This window comes from Marmota monax, unplaced genomic scaffold, assembly GCF_021218885.2.
Source record: "Marmota monax isolate L192 unplaced genomic scaffold, Marmota_monax_Labrador192_F-V1.1 WCK01_AAM20220418_F8-fsc00024, whole genome shotgun sequence".
In the NCBI taxonomy this organism is placed as follows: domain Eukaryota; kingdom Metazoa; phylum Chordata; class Mammalia; order Rodentia; family Sciuridae; genus Marmota; species Marmota monax.
The window spans coordinates 36,239,000-36,253,154 of NW_026695224.1; the positions used below are offsets into that span (position 1 = coordinate 36,239,000).

The 14,155-nt window shown below is 53.3% G+C and overlaps 2 protein-coding genes across 8 annotated transcripts in view; one reads left to right on the forward strand and one right to left on the reverse strand.

Annotated features, from left to right (window-relative positions):
- The window catches only part of Znf276 (zinc finger protein 276), a 30,522-nt gene that overhangs the window by 7,245 nt on the left and 9,122 nt on the right, over positions 1-14,155 (forward strand). For 3 of the 4 annotated variants that reach the window (XM_046434529.2, XM_046434530.2, XM_046434532.2), the window contains exons 7-11: positions 3,962-4,072; positions 4,140-4,215; positions 4,557-4,674; positions 5,638-5,737; positions 5,807-6,469. In XM_046434529.2, coding sequence (XP_046290485.1) covers positions 3,962-4,072; positions 4,140-4,215; positions 4,557-4,674; positions 5,638-5,737; positions 5,807-6,077 — 676 coding nt within the window. In that variant the 3' untranslated portion in view covers positions 6,078-6,469. Of the gene's footprint in view, positions 1-3,961; positions 4,073-4,139; positions 4,216-4,556; positions 4,675-5,637; positions 5,738-5,806; positions 6,470-14,155 lie in introns of those variants that run through there. The other variant, XM_046434533.2, reaches the window with a different exon arrangement.
- Fanca (FA complementation group A) overlaps positions 5,488-14,155 on the reverse strand; it is a 40,620-nt gene continuing 31,952 nt past the window's right edge. Inside the window, exons 31-43 of one of the 4 annotated variants that reach the window (XM_046434513.2) lie at positions 13,595-13,679; positions 12,488-12,639; positions 11,882-11,987; positions 10,875-10,916; positions 10,634-10,738; positions 9,993-10,105; positions 8,915-9,047; positions 8,009-8,071; positions 7,667-7,772; positions 7,226-7,301; positions 6,871-7,042; positions 6,691-6,783; positions 5,488-6,606 (exon numbers count right to left, since the gene is read on the reverse strand). In XM_046434513.2, the coding sequence (XP_046290469.1) occupies positions 6,499-6,606; positions 6,691-6,783; positions 6,871-7,042; positions 7,226-7,301; positions 7,667-7,772; positions 8,009-8,071; positions 8,915-9,047; positions 9,993-10,105; positions 10,634-10,738; positions 10,875-10,916; positions 11,882-11,987; positions 12,488-12,639; positions 13,595-13,679 (1,354 nt within the window). In that variant the 3' untranslated portion in view covers positions 5,488-6,498. Of the gene's footprint in view, positions 6,607-6,690; positions 6,784-6,870; positions 7,043-7,225; positions 7,302-7,666; positions 7,773-8,008; positions 8,072-8,914; positions 9,048-9,992; positions 10,106-10,633; positions 10,739-10,874; positions 10,935-11,881; positions 11,988-12,487; positions 12,640-13,594; positions 13,680-14,155 lie in introns of those variants that run through there. The other 3 variants (XM_046434512.2, XR_006849785.2, XR_006849786.2) reach the window with 3 other exon arrangements.

Here is a 14,155-nt window from a genome sequence, read left to right on the forward strand (position 1 = left end):
GCCTGGAGATGGGTCAGAGCACAAAGGTCCTACCCAGAGGTCAAAGCCAGGACCTGGCCTGAGGGGATGGAACAGCTGAGAAAGGGGAGGTGGGATGTTCATTTATTAGTGAGCTTCAGAAGTGAGTGGTCTGGTGTGGGAGGAGATGGCCTGTCACTGACAGGAGGGGGTCACCCTGCCCAGCAATGGGGCTGGCCAGGAGGGGACACTGGACAGTTATCAGGGAGATGGAGCAGCCTGCACATCAGCAAAAAGGCTCCCTTAGTACACTTATTTAAACCTCTTTTACGTGTACAGTCCAGCAGTACCAGGTGCAGGCACAGTGAGTGGCTCATGATGATCATGACTAGAAACTACCTGCTGAGCACTGCCTTTGCCGCTCCCTGCCGGGAGCCCCACCCCTTCTTGCCCCCAATGCTGTGTGGCTGAGCTGCACTCACCGCAGGGACACACTGGCTGGTGGGTTTTGTGTGGGGTTGTGCTGACCTTTCAGCTGTTGTCAAGGACGTTGTAACACTCATCGAGTTCCTGCCTTTGGCCCTTTGGGGTGTACACTTAACAGTGGAATTGGGCCTTGTTTGGTGCTTCATGTGTAACTCTGAGGAGTCGCCCTTGTTTTCTATGGGGGATGCACCCCTTCAGTCTGTATGGCAGTCATCCTTGCCACCCTGGGCTTTCCTGGGTTTGTTCATTGTGCAGATGGTGTGAAATGGCTTCTCTTCCTTGTGGAGGCAGTTGCCTGGTATGACTCCAGGATTGTTGCCATTTGCAAGTTGTCTTTGGAGAAATCTTTTGGGGGCTCTTACTGAGGATTGAACCCAGGGGCACTTAACCACCGAGTCATCATATTCCCAGCCCTTTTTTATTTTGAGACAGAGTCTCACCAAGTTGCTGAGGCTGGCCTTGAACCTGTGATCCTCTTCCCTTAACTGCCCAAGCCTCTGGGATAACAGGCAGATTTTGCCCATTTTTAAACTATGTTTGCTGTTTAGTTCTTCATGTATTTTGGATATCAAATCCTTACCAGATGGGTGGTCTGCAAACACTTTCTCCTGTCTTCTCTTTTATCTTGGTAGTACCTATCAATATTCAACATTTAAAACTTGACAAAGTCTAATTTGGCGGTTTGGTTGTCTCTGTTTTTGGTGTCATATTTAGGGAGCTACTGCCAAATGAAAGTTTTTTATGATTTACTGATGCTGTTTTACTCTTAGATTAGGTCCTGATCCACTTGAGTTGATCTTAGTGTATGACACCATGTGTTGCAGAGGTATTCTCTGCCCACTGAACGGTGCTGGCACCTTGTTGAAAAATCAGGAGGTCCTGTGTGAGGTTCCCTGTTCCAGACCATTTGATTGGCATGTATGTAACTGTATTCAGTAACAGTTTTGTCTGCCAACTTGTTTACTGCCTATCTGTGGAAGCTTTTTGTTTGTTTGTTTATTTTGTTTGGTACTGGGGATTGAACCCAGGTGTGCTTAATCACCGAGCCACATCCCCCAGCCTTTTAATCTTATTTTTCATTTTGAGACAGAGTCTAGCTAAGTTGTTAGTGCCATGCTTAGTTGCTGAGGCTGGCCTTGAACTTGTGATCCTCCTGCATCCTGCCTCAGCCTTCCAAATAGCTGGGATCACAGTCATGCATCAAGTGTAATTTCTTTTTTTTTTTTTTTAAAGAGAGAGAGAGAAAATTTTAATATTTATTTTTTAGTTTTCGGCGGACACAACATCTTTGTTTGTATGTGGTGCTGAGGATCGAACCCAGGCCGCACGCAAGCCAGGCGAGCACGCTACCGCTTGAGCCACATCTCCAGTCCCTGCCAACTTATTTTTGAATCAATCTTGGCTATTTAGTATTCCTTAAAGTTCCATGTTAAATTTTAGATGGGTTTCTCCACTTCTCAAAAAAAAAAAAATCTCTTTTTTTCATTTTTATTTTGCAGAACTTGGGATTAGACCTGGGGTTTACCCATGCTTGGCAAAGCTCTCTACCATGAGCTATACCCCAGCAGTGGAGCTCTGTGCTGGGGGGAGATGATTGGCTCTTTCCACGTGTGTGGTCTCTGGCTATAGCAGCTCTGGTGGATTTTTAATATGCAAGTATTTTGCCTTTGGTTAATTTAGTTCCTAGTTATTTTATTTAACTTTTCTTTCAGATTCTGGGGTTGAACCCAGGGGTGCTCTGCTAAACCTCTAGCCTTTTTAAATTTTTATTTTGAGACAGGGCCTCACTAAGTTGTAGTGGCTGGTCTTGAACTTGTACCCTCTTGCCTCAGCCTCCTGAGTTGCTGGGAATCATAGGATCACAGGCGTGTTTGAGTTTTTTTGTTTTTGGTATCACATCATTTTATTTCTTTGGTTTTCAACTTCCTTATTTCACAGGGCAAATTTAGGGCTGGGGTTGTAGCTCAGCAGTAGAGCGCTTGCCTAGAATGTGGAGGCCCTGGGTTTGATCCTCAGTATCATATACAAGTAAATAAATAAAATAAAGGCATTGTGTCCAATTACATCTAAAAAATAAATATTTTAAAAAAATTCAGTCTCCCACCTTTCTAGCTACCTTGCTGACCCTTATTGAAGATGACTCTGAGAGGAGGCTCAGCAGAAAACAGGGAGTCCAACAGCCAGCCAGGCTGAAAGAGGCTGTGGGGGCCTCCAGCAAAAGGGTCAGATCTTCCTCCCATCTCTTTCCACACTCTGCACCTCAGTTGCTTTAGGTTCAGTTTCTAAAGATGGTTCCATACCGAAAGAAACTGGTACAGATGGCCATGCTATAATACTCCTCTTTCCCCCAGGAAGGGCTGAAAACAGCTTTTGATAACCAACCTCTCCATACACCCCCAAAATACAGCTTTAAAGCTTCCAACACCAGCAAGGGGGCCTGGCCAACCCACTTAAAGTCAAAACAAAGACAAAATAATAAAAATACGACCAGCGAACAACCAAAAAGAACATCTGTGCTCCTGCAGCTTTCTACAAGGGAGCAGATGGCTCAGCCAGAAAACACAAATATGCTCTTGGAGTCACGATAGATGCTGTTAAAGGGCATCCTGGCCATGCCCTCAGGTCCTTGACCTTCTCCAAACTGGTCCCCGTCAGCCATCAACCAGGGTTAGGCTTTCCTTCATAGAAAGGAGTGGGCTTGTACTTGGTTCTGTACCCTGCAGGTCCGTGTGCATGCTGGTGCTCGACCCCTGAGCTGCACCTTCAGCTCCTTTGTTGGTAATTTTTGTGAAGGGTACTCCACATATGTAGCCGTGTCACCTGTGAATAGTTTATCTTCCTTTCCGTTTTTTCCTTCTTGCTGAGTCTCTCTGCATAGGACCTCTATAGTGTGTTCAAAAACAGTGATGACATGGGCATCTTGCCTTTTTCCTGATGCTAGAATTTTAGCCCTTTACTGCTGAGCATGGTGCCTGCTGTGGGTTTCCTTATCTGGGCCCAAAAGGAAACAAGTGTCCTGCACCTTCTCCTGATGCCCTTGGGACACCTGCTGCAACCTGAAAACACCATCCCATGTTTCTGGATGCAGTCCCACTCCTGTTCTAGCCCCAGCCACAGGTTGAACATACAGCCCCCTCTAGACTCTGCCCTTGCTTTCTGGGCCTGCCTGTTAGGCTCTGGAGTGTCCAGAGATGATGTTGAGCTTTTTTCTGGTGTGAGGTTGTGGTAAAGGGACCGACCCTCCATTTTCTTAGCTTTGTTATCCACATCTGCAGACAGGCTTTGGCTCTGAAGATGCACCAGTTGGTGGGGAGACACCTGCTTTCTGCGCCTGCACCATCTCCAGAGTGGTGCCAGCTTTGGTGGCTACTGAGATGGGCTCCAGGGCAGCCAGTTGGCCCAGAAGCAGCGTGGTCATGGGAGCGGGAGGAGGACCTGGGGTCTGAAGAGAAGCACAGAACACTGAGGACTGTCAGAGTGGAGGTCAGACTGAATCTTGGGGTGTCTTTTTTCTCAGGGTCTCTGGTAAGAAGAGTGAAAGCAAAGAGGCCAAGAAGGCTGAAGAACCAAAACCTCGAAAGAAGCCGGGACCCAAGCCTGGGTGGAAACAGCAGCTCCGCTGCGAGAGGTGAGGGGCTGTGGTGCGGGTGCCCTGTTCCTCGGGGCAGCGCCTCCACAAATGCTGTGCCTTGCAGGGAGGAGCTGCCCACCATCTACAAGTGTCCTTACCAGGGCTGCACAGCCGTGTACCGTGGGGCTGACGGGATGAAGGTGAGGAACAGCTGAGGGGTGACTGAGGTGTGGCAGGGGTTAGTGTGAGCCCAGTCCCGGAGACCTGTGTAGAGCCAACCCTGTGCTCAGAGACGCTGCCTGTGGGCTGGAGAGGAGTGAAGCTGCAGCTGGGGCTGGGTGTAGCTCAGTGGCAGACACTGCAAAAGGCCTGGTTCCATCTCCAGCACCGCATGAAGGAGGGGGTACATGGAGTAGTTGGATCTGCCCTGCTTCCAGGAGGGCCGGGCCTTGTCTGCTGAAGAAGTGGGATGTGCTTCGACGTGGGTTGGGACTTTGAACAGACCAAGCAGCCAGAATCCTTTGCCTGCACCTTCCCACAGAAGCACATCAAGGAGCATCATGAGGAGGTCCGAGAGAGGCCCTGCCCCCACCCCGGCTGCAACAAGGTGTTCATGATCGACCGCTATCTGCAGCGCCACGTGAAGCTCATTCACACAGGTATGCACCTACCCTCACAGGCCAGACCCCCAGAGGTGTGGTCCAAGTTTGGGTGGTGACCATGACCATGGCTGGGCACCCTTTTAGGAGGACCAAGACTGTGTCTTGATACTAGATGGCCTTGGGTGCTCAAAGGCTACTTGAGAGGTCAAGGTGAATCTGCACACAGGAGTGAGTGCCCCTGCCCTTCTGCTTCAGGACCCAAGCAGTTGCTAGACTGACAGCATAGGAATCTGGCACCCTGCCCCCATGGGTTCATTGTTATAGAACGTTCTACCGTTCTGTGTACCTTGTAGAAATGTGAAAATCAGGTACAGGAAAGACATTGAACCCCCCACCCCCACCCCCAGCCTCCTCCTGCAGAGGGCCCACTAGGTTCCCTCAGGATTTCACTGTCCCATATTCTCCTGGCCTGGGCCTGTGGATCCCTCCCAACAGAGGTGCTATAGGAGTTGTCCCCAACAACTGGGAGCTCCATGCTAGAACTCTGTACACAGTGATGTGACTGCCAGCTCACTCACCATGAAACCCATTCATGTGCCATTTCTTTCACTGGACATTACTTCCAGGTTTTTTCCTGCCCTACACAATCTGTGTGTTTGTGTGTGTGCACACATGCGCTATGGACTGAACCCAGGGGTGCTCTATCATAAGCTACATCCCCAGCCCTTTTAATTCATTTTGAGACAGGGTCTTGCTAAGTTGCCCAGGCTGGCCTCAAACTTGGGATTCTGGGATCCTCCTGCCCCAGCCTCTAGAGTGGAATTGTAGACTGCACCACCATGCCTGCCCAGCAGTCAGCCAGATGGTATATCTGTGCCATTCAGAAACTTTTGTTTGTATCAGGAAAATACCCATCTCTGAACAAGGCCCTGGCGTGGGCACACAGTGTTTGCGCCAGGTTACACACCACGGGGCTGATGTGTCTTGGGGACCCATGCTCACTCCCTTTCTGGTCTCCAGAGGTACGCAACTACATCTGTGATGAATGCGGACAGACCTTCAAGCAGAGGAAGCACCTTCTTGTCCACCAGATGCGCCATTCAGGAGCCAAGCCTTTGCAGTAAGTGTGGGCTGGGTGCTTGGAGGCTGGGACTGGTGTGCAGCCTCCCTCACCTGCCTCTGTCCCCAGGTGTGAAGTCTGTGGGTTCCAGTGCAGGCAGCGGGCATCCCTCAAGTACCACATGACCAAACACAAGGCGGAGACAGAGCTGGACTTTGCCTGTGACCAGTGCGGCCGGCGGTTTGAGAAGGCCCACAACCTCAATGTGCATATGTCTATGGTGCACCCTCTGACACAGACCCAGGACAAAGCCCTACCCCTGGAGGCGGAGCCACCACCTGGGTCCCCGAGCCCCTCTGGGGCCATGGAAGGCCAGGCTGTGAAGCCAGAGCCTACCTGAGGTTGGCAGGTGGGACAGTGGCACTTAGAGCAGCTGGAACTCTGCCGGTGTGATGTGGGGTCTAAGACGTGTCCACGTTCTCTAACTGGGGCACAGCTTTGCGTGCTTCTGGGAGTCCATGCTGCATCCCTGCCCCACGTATATCATCATGTGTCAGGCAGGCTGGAGGGCGCCTCTCTCCCTTGGCTGGTCAAGGGAGCTTGAGTATCGTGTAGCCTTTCTGTCACTCTGGGACCAGCAGCTTATTTTCCAAGTACTGAGCTACTTGAGGCCAGACAGATTATGAGTAACTGATTCCTTTTCCTAACTTCTGCAGCCAAGGAGATTTGTAACCCATTTTCTAGCGCAACAAGAGCTTCATGTTATGCTTGCAATAAATTATTTACAAAGGAGCCAGGCTGGTGCACTGAGCAGAGTCCAGTCAGAAGAGACAGGGCTCCTGGTAGAGGTCAGTGTCAGGCACCGCCCGCTGCCTGCTCAGAAGGGCGCTGCTCACCTCAGGGTCCCAGTCTTCCCGACCAGCCAGCAGCTGTGAGAAAGGAAAACACTACTCAGGACCAACAGCCTGGGGCTGAGATGTGAAATCAGACCCAAGGAGAGGGTCTTGAGTTACCTCTGCCATGTTTGAGGAGCCGTTTTTCCGGCACTGAGGTATTAACTGCAGCAGAAAAAGACGAGCTTCTGTTATCAGTTGTACAGGGTTGCCCTAGAGAGGACAGTCAGATCAGGACACAGTGGACCAGGACTGGTGTGCCACCTCACCCCACCGTTCCCTGGCAGGAGCTGTTCTCACAGGCTGGGGAGAGGACTGGCCCTGGAGCTCTGGTCTCCTGCTGGCCGGAGCTGACACAGCCCTGGTCTCCCCATCCATGAAGAGCTGGACCAGCTTGAGGTACATGTCAACAGCAACACGCAGAAAGGCCTCTTCCCCAATGATGGCGTCGTCTTTGAAATGGGAGAGAAGACTAGAGATAAAGAGAACATGACACAGACTAAGTAGGTTAGTGCAGAGAGTGTATCCACCCACCCATCTGTGGCACCAAGCTGCAGGCAAGTGACCCTATCTGGTGGGAGTCTAGGGTGCCTGGGGAAATGCTGCTCCCTCTGACCACACCAGGCCCCCGGGACCAGCCCAGCAGGGTGGTTACCTGTAGAAGGCAAGAGGCAGCAGCTTGGTATGCTGGTCTGGGGCCAGGCGGAGGAGAAGGTGCCCTAGCCCCGCATCTGCAATGCCAAGGGGCCTCAGTCAGCTCTGGGGATGCCTTGGGGACAGAGCTGTCGTGCACTCTGGGAGTGTGTCTGGATGCAGGGACAACATGAGGTTGTGTGGCCACGCTGAGGACTCCCTTCCCCTGGGTCTGGGAAGATTGGGCAGACACCACGCGGGGTGATGTCTGCAGGCAGGAGAGCAGACACCCTACACGTGGTAGCCGTGGTCTGATAAGTCCTCTGTTGCCACAGTTGAACCAGTTGTAAATTTAGCAAGAAAACAGCTTGGAAAGGGAGCCCCAAGAAGGGCTTATTCGTAACCATTGGCTGCTTCTGAAGAAATGACACGGCGGTCACAAACCAGACAGTGGCCAGCTTACCCGTCTCCGTCAATTGGAAGAGCACCAGCCAATCCACCCTCCGCCTCTGCAAACACTCAAGGACTTCGGCACAGGTGTTCACAGCCTTCGGGGGGTCAATCGTGTCCTGTGACCAGAGAAGAGCCCCAGGAAGGGCTGAGCATGGCCCCCCGTGTGGGCTCACGAAAGCACTGCTACACTCATGGGAACATGAGGTGAGGGGCGGGGAGGGGACTGGACTTTCTGCTCAGTTGTAAGTTGGTGACAACCTATAGAAAGTGTCACACTGGAGATGCCCAGAGATCCGGGGTGTACTGTCTGACCCATGGGGAAAGAGGGTACCTCAGCTGGAAGGTCACTTACGTTTGGGATCAGATGTGATGAGAGCAGGTCCATCAGGGAAAAGAAAAAGAGGGGAACCAGTAGCTGCAGATGACAACAGGTATGGTTAGGCACGCAGGTCACAGGTGTCCCAGCCCTGGCAAAGCAGACCTGCTCCTCCAGGTGGGCTAGTCTTGGAGCTTCTTGAAAACTGCTGCTGATTCAGTGTAACACCAGGTGTGGCAGGGGACACTGACCTGGCAGCAAGCCAGACCCTTGAGGACCAGGCCCCCTGGCTGGAGGCTGGTTCTGAAGCCACTAAATTGTTTCTAGCCAAAGTACAAGACCTTTAGAAAACGTAGGGTATTTAAACGCCTACGTGAGATCTGTAGCAGAGCCACGTGATCTTGTCATCACGTGGCTCTGCTACAGATCTCAGGGTGGCACATGAATCGAGAGTCGCCTGGGGCTGTGTTGGCCTATGTTGGCTGCTCACCCCCAGCTTGCCTGACACTGGTTCCAATTTCTAGCCTCCCATTCCTCTCTAGAGGAGCCAGGGCTTTCCATGCACACCGCACAGCACTCGCAGCCTAGGTGGTTGCTGCTGCTGGGGTCAATGGGCAGTGAGGCTCGAGGGCCCAGCAACCAAGGAGCACAAGGCCAGGGTCTAAAAATCCCTGCACAGAACGTGGAGCCACCCGCATGGTCCTGTCATGCTGCCTTGTGCTGTGCACTCACAACAGACAGCCTGCAGGGCTGTGGCAAGGAAAGAATCGAGCCCCACAGAAGCACTTGAGGCATAATACTGCACGTTGGCTAGTTTCCTTTCCAAATAAAGGGATGGAAACCTCAAGATTTTCCCTGGAAAAGCCACATCCACTAGGCAAACCCTGGGAAATGCCCTGATTAAAAACGAGCCTGCTAGAAAAAAAATCAGCCCCGCCTTGCCTCCTCTCTCTCGCAGTCCAGCTTCAGCCATCTGGCACCTTCTGTCTTGACTTTTTTCACTGCAAAGTGCAACGCTGCAGCTGAGACCCAGGCAGGGTTGGGTGCAGGGGAAGTCGAGCCACGGGCCAGAAAGCTGGGACAGAGAGATGTGTCATCGCTGCAGCACAGAAACAGCTTTCCAGGGAGGATACAGAGGAGCTCAGGTCCTCATATGCAAAACCTGGGTTTTGCATGAGGCCTTGGCAGAGCAGGATGCCAGCCCCACGTGGAAGCACACCAAGGGGGACAGAGCCCGTGCACCAAACCCAATGCCTGAGCCTTGAAGGAAGAGTCCACAAGAACACTGGGAACTCAATGCCCTCTGTCCTCCAAGGAGTACTGGGTCTGGCCAAAGGGATCCAGCTCTATCTCTGGTGGAGTTAGGGTCAGTAGGAGAGTCTCCTTTATCCAGGGGACCTTTACCCCTGAGCTATGTCCACAGCCCTTTTTTAGTTCTTTCTAGACAAGGTCATGCCAAGTTGCTGAGGCTGGACTTGAACTTGGGATTCTCCTCTCAGCCTCCTGCATCACTGGGATTACAGGCTGTGCCACCACACCTGGCAATGAGCCCTGCTTTCTATGTGCTGAGGTTTCAGGCACCCCTGGCGCTGAAGGTATCCAGACGCATCAGGAAATCAAAACTAGTCACCAAGGACCGTGAAGGTTTCTACCCTTTGGGTACTGGGACCAGTGTGTCCTTGGAGGTCCTCAAGAACTGTCCTCAGGAGGTGGACTGCCCTGACTGCCACAGGTCTGACTGAGCTGCTGGGTGGAGAACTGAGCATCAGCACCCTAACACACCTGATGCTGGCAGTCTGGGGCCAGTGTTAGATGTGAGCAGGAGATGGGGCCGGGATGGGAAAGCCGAGTTGGAATGAGACGTGCTGAAACCTGTCCCATGAACACTCCTGACCTGCCCGGCTGCTCCAACTGGAGCCTATTAGCCTGGTTCTCGCCACCCCTTTCCAAGGGACCCTAGCAACTGCAACCCAGGATGTCCATGGTCACAACCCTGCCTCGTCCTGCTGCCAATGCCTACTTGCTGGCAAACTGCTGGGCTTCCTGCAGCCTCTGCAGCTCAAGAGGCAGTGGGCCCTGGAAGCGTTTTCTCCACCGACTTTGCAGTACAGGCTCTAGGCTTGACCACCAGGCCTGAATGGGGAGAGAGCAGGAGGAAACAGGTCAGGGCAGCTCTGCTTGGCCCCACCTCCAGGACCAGAACACCTGTATGAGGCGCTGCGCTGTCCCACCGCCAGCTCCCCAGAGCCCTCGCTGCTGCTTGGCTGGGGCTTCCCAGGTGCTCCCTGTGCTCACCCTCTGGCTCACGTTGTATAGCTTCAGGCAGCACCTTATTTACCTTGCTGTGTTCAGAGCAATCCCACGAGGCACCTGTACTCGAGGGCAGGACAGAGAATGCCCTGCCTCTGCCCCATGACACCCTGCAAGAGCTGGTGCCTCACAGAGAAGGAAGCTGCCAGTGTGGCACAGCTACCCCCTGCCCTGAAGTGCAGGTCAGTTGTAGCCCCAGCAGGCAACAGAGGCGGCCTGTGCAGCCCACAGAGCACACAGAAAGCTGCAACTGAGCCACAAGGACCAAGATGGAGACAGACACAGAAGGCAAGGAGCAGCAGTGAGGAGCCCTGATGGGCAGAGCCCCACACTCCAAGCAGCCAGTCCTACCAGCGCAGAGGTCAGAAGGATGGGGCATTCGGTCTGGCACCCAGTCAGAGTCAGGTTGGCCGTCAGCAAGGGGTCGTGGCTGTGTGCACAAGCATTCAGGAGCCCCTGCAGCAGAGAACACAGCAGAGGCTCACCCAGGCACCCTGGTGAGCCCAGTCCCTAAAGGTCACCACCCCACAGGAGATCTGTTCCCAGGGACCCTGAGAAGGTCACATGGGAGGTGCTAGGGGAGACGAGTTACCCTGAAGAAATGGATGGTGATGTCGTGGGTCAAGGCGCCTCCCTGGGAGGAGAAGTTTCTCTGTAAAACAGTTCAGCAGGCCAGTGGCAGAGAGAGGGGCAAGACCAGAGTGCAGTGTGCTATGGGGTTTAGCTATGAAGCCACACTAGGGACAACTGGCCATCAGCCACAGAAGGCTGCCCTAGTGTGCTGCCAGAACCTCCCCAGCTTAGGCCCCTCAAGACTGCCCGCCTGCTCTGGCCCAGCACATGGGCTCCAGGTGGAACTGGGAGCTGTGGCTCTGACTCTAGCTGAGAGTGACAACGCTATCATTTCACTTCTCTGCTGACCACACACTATTCTCTGTGCAGTTGTCCACTTCCATGGGCTGCTGGGGATAGAACCTAGGGTCTGGCACATGCTAGGCAAGTGCCCTACCATTGAGAGACATCTCTAGCCCTTTTTATTTCATTCTGAGTCAAGGTCTTGCTGAATTGCTCCAGCTGGCCCAGAGCATGTGACCCTCCTGCCTCTACCTCCACATCACTGGGATGACAGCTGTGCCAGTCTCTAAAGCTGCCACCGCTCTGCTTTCCTGGTCGCCTGCCGTTCTGCACAACTAGAAGGGAACCTAAGCTCAATCTCCAGTCACGTTTGTGCATTGGTCTTTAGGCACAAATGCCGGCTGCTCTCCAGGGTGGAGTGAGCTGGTGATACACAGTCCCAGACGATGGACGCAGGGTGAGCACCACCCCCGAGTTATTGTTAAGATCTGGTGCAGCCCACACTGGTGGATGTCTATCACAGAAGGAGGCTGGTGCCTGGCGGGCAGACTCCCACGGGCCCTGACGTGCACACCTGAGGGAGCGTCTGCAGAGGTAACAGGCTATGGAGAGAGCCGCCACAGTCCTCCCAGGAGTTCTTGGCTATCTAGGCACCACGCACCTGTGACTTTTGTTCCTTTCCCAGCAGCCAGTGATCTGTGCCCTCCTCCCACCCCTGCCAGCCTATGCTCACACAGCACCTACCAGCTCAGAGTTGACCAAGTGGAAGAAATCCTCGCAGAGGGGGTTGATGGGCTGTCGGGCCTGCAGGCCGCCGACCAGGATGGATGGGGGCAGGCGAAGGAGGAGCCTTGGAGGCAAGGAGCAGTGTCAACAGTGAAGGCAAGCACAGGCGGCAGGCTCAGGAGGAGCCTAGCTCATAAGGAGCACCCTGCAGCCTGTGATGCCACCAAACCAGTGGTCTGGTCTGCCACCCCACCCAACGGTGCCTTTGCCCTCAACTCCTGCACCAAGCTCAGGCTGCTGCAGTCCTGCAAAACGTGCTAGCAAAAAAGAAACCGGTGAAGAGCTGTACAACCATCAAGCAAGAGACTGCACCACGATCCCCACGACGAGAATCAACAAGCCACTCAGGCACAGAGAGGCACACCCTGAGCACACAGTCCCTGTTGGACACCTCACAGTGCACCTGAGGAGAAGGCCTGTATCCACAGCACTTCCACCCCAGACCTGCCCTCCCCAGAAACCACTAAGGATGGCCCATCCCAGGCTTGGGGAGGCCAGAGACAGGCGACCAACAGAGAGGAGAAGCTTGGTACCCCTACATGACACTGCCCAGCCAGGCCTTACCGTCTGCATGCAAGCAGCTCCTGCTGTCTCTGGAGGCTGGTGGCCACACCTGCCCCACCTGCCAGAGGCTGCAGCCGGCTGCGCAACACAGAGAAGACAAAGTGTCCCTGAGTAGTTGCACCCTGCTCCAGCTCCAGGTCAAGAAGCATCTCCTGGAAAAGAGCAAGGTCAGAGGCTCGGCACTTGACCTCACTCCAAGCATGAGGAGAGTGGAACACGGAGGCCGCAGACAGAACAAGTGTGGCAGCTCATGCACCTGGAAATCATCATGACTGCAAAAACCACAGGGAAGGAGAGCCTTCACCCCAGGCAGCCGGATGGGCGATTCCCCATTACCCTCTGCCTCTCCAAGCATGCGCGTGTGCGTGGGGACAGGCAGAGGGCCAGTTAGCTCACAGGCTCCCTGGCCCATGCTCCACCAGCATCATGGTTATGGCCACACTTACCTGCCCCATCACGGGGTCCAGGCAGGGTTGGTGGCTTTCTGCTGCCAACCCCCTTTATTTTGGAACATTTCCACAGACTTTCATGACACTGATGCTGTCATGAAATGAATGTTGAGTGTGACTTTTTAAATGCCAAAGGATGCTCAATTCATTCAACCAAGAATCCCACTCTGGAAATGCATTCAGATCTTGTGCCCTATTCCATTAAAATACACTATGGCCGGTACTTTGCTCCCAAGAGCAGACCTGACTTCCACAGTTTGGGCTGGGAGCTACATCATCACTGATTGCACAAAACCCAAGTTGTGGCCATCTCCTCTGCATCTTCCCCCCTTGCCATGTCTCATCCTTTGTCCTCAGGATCCAGCCCAGCATGGGGGCCACAGAGGAAAGGCTCCCAGCACTCTGGTGACACGATCACTGGCAGGCAGGTCTGCCTTGCTAATATGCACTGAGATTGTTTGCCACTTCCCTAGGCCAGGCTGCATGGAGTTGACGGGGAGTCGGGGCTCCTGTGCACTAACCAAGCTTCGCCCCAGGCCTCATCAGGTGAGAGGATGCAATAGTGGGCGAGACAGGGAAAGTACAGACACTAGGAATGCTCAAGCAGGAGACAGCTCAAGGCCCTGGACACCGGGAGCTTTGGCTCCCTCCAGCTCACCTGCAGCCTGGAAAGAAGATCCCCACTTCCTGTGTGGCCACCAGGGACCCAGCCAGAGCTCTCCAAGTGATTCCAACTCCTCGAACTGAAAGTCAAGCGGCACAGAAGTCTGCTCAGCATTTCAGCAGTGCTGTAGTGCAGTGCCCACCTCTATCCAGTGCTCGCATCACAATGCTTGATCAACAAGCAGCAAAACCAGCGTTTCTTGTAGCCCAAATCCAGCAAGTATAACAAGTAGTACATATCAGGGAAAAGCAGGACTTCTCCTTAGAATGCAACACTGGGTTTACATCAGATTCCAGTTATAAAATCACTTATAATTGATGCGGAAAGAGCATTCAATGGATTTCACAACTGATCATGATTAAGCCCTTGGATAAACTATGAACAGAAGGGTCCTGGTACCCTTCCTGTGAGGGTTTGTTTCTGGACTCCAGCTGCTGTTGATATATCTGTCTGTCCTCCAGCTCTACACTTTCTCAACGTGATGCAGGGCAGCTTGGAAAACACAGTATTTAATTGTAAAGATAGAAGCCTCTCACCACTTTACTACAAGCTCTA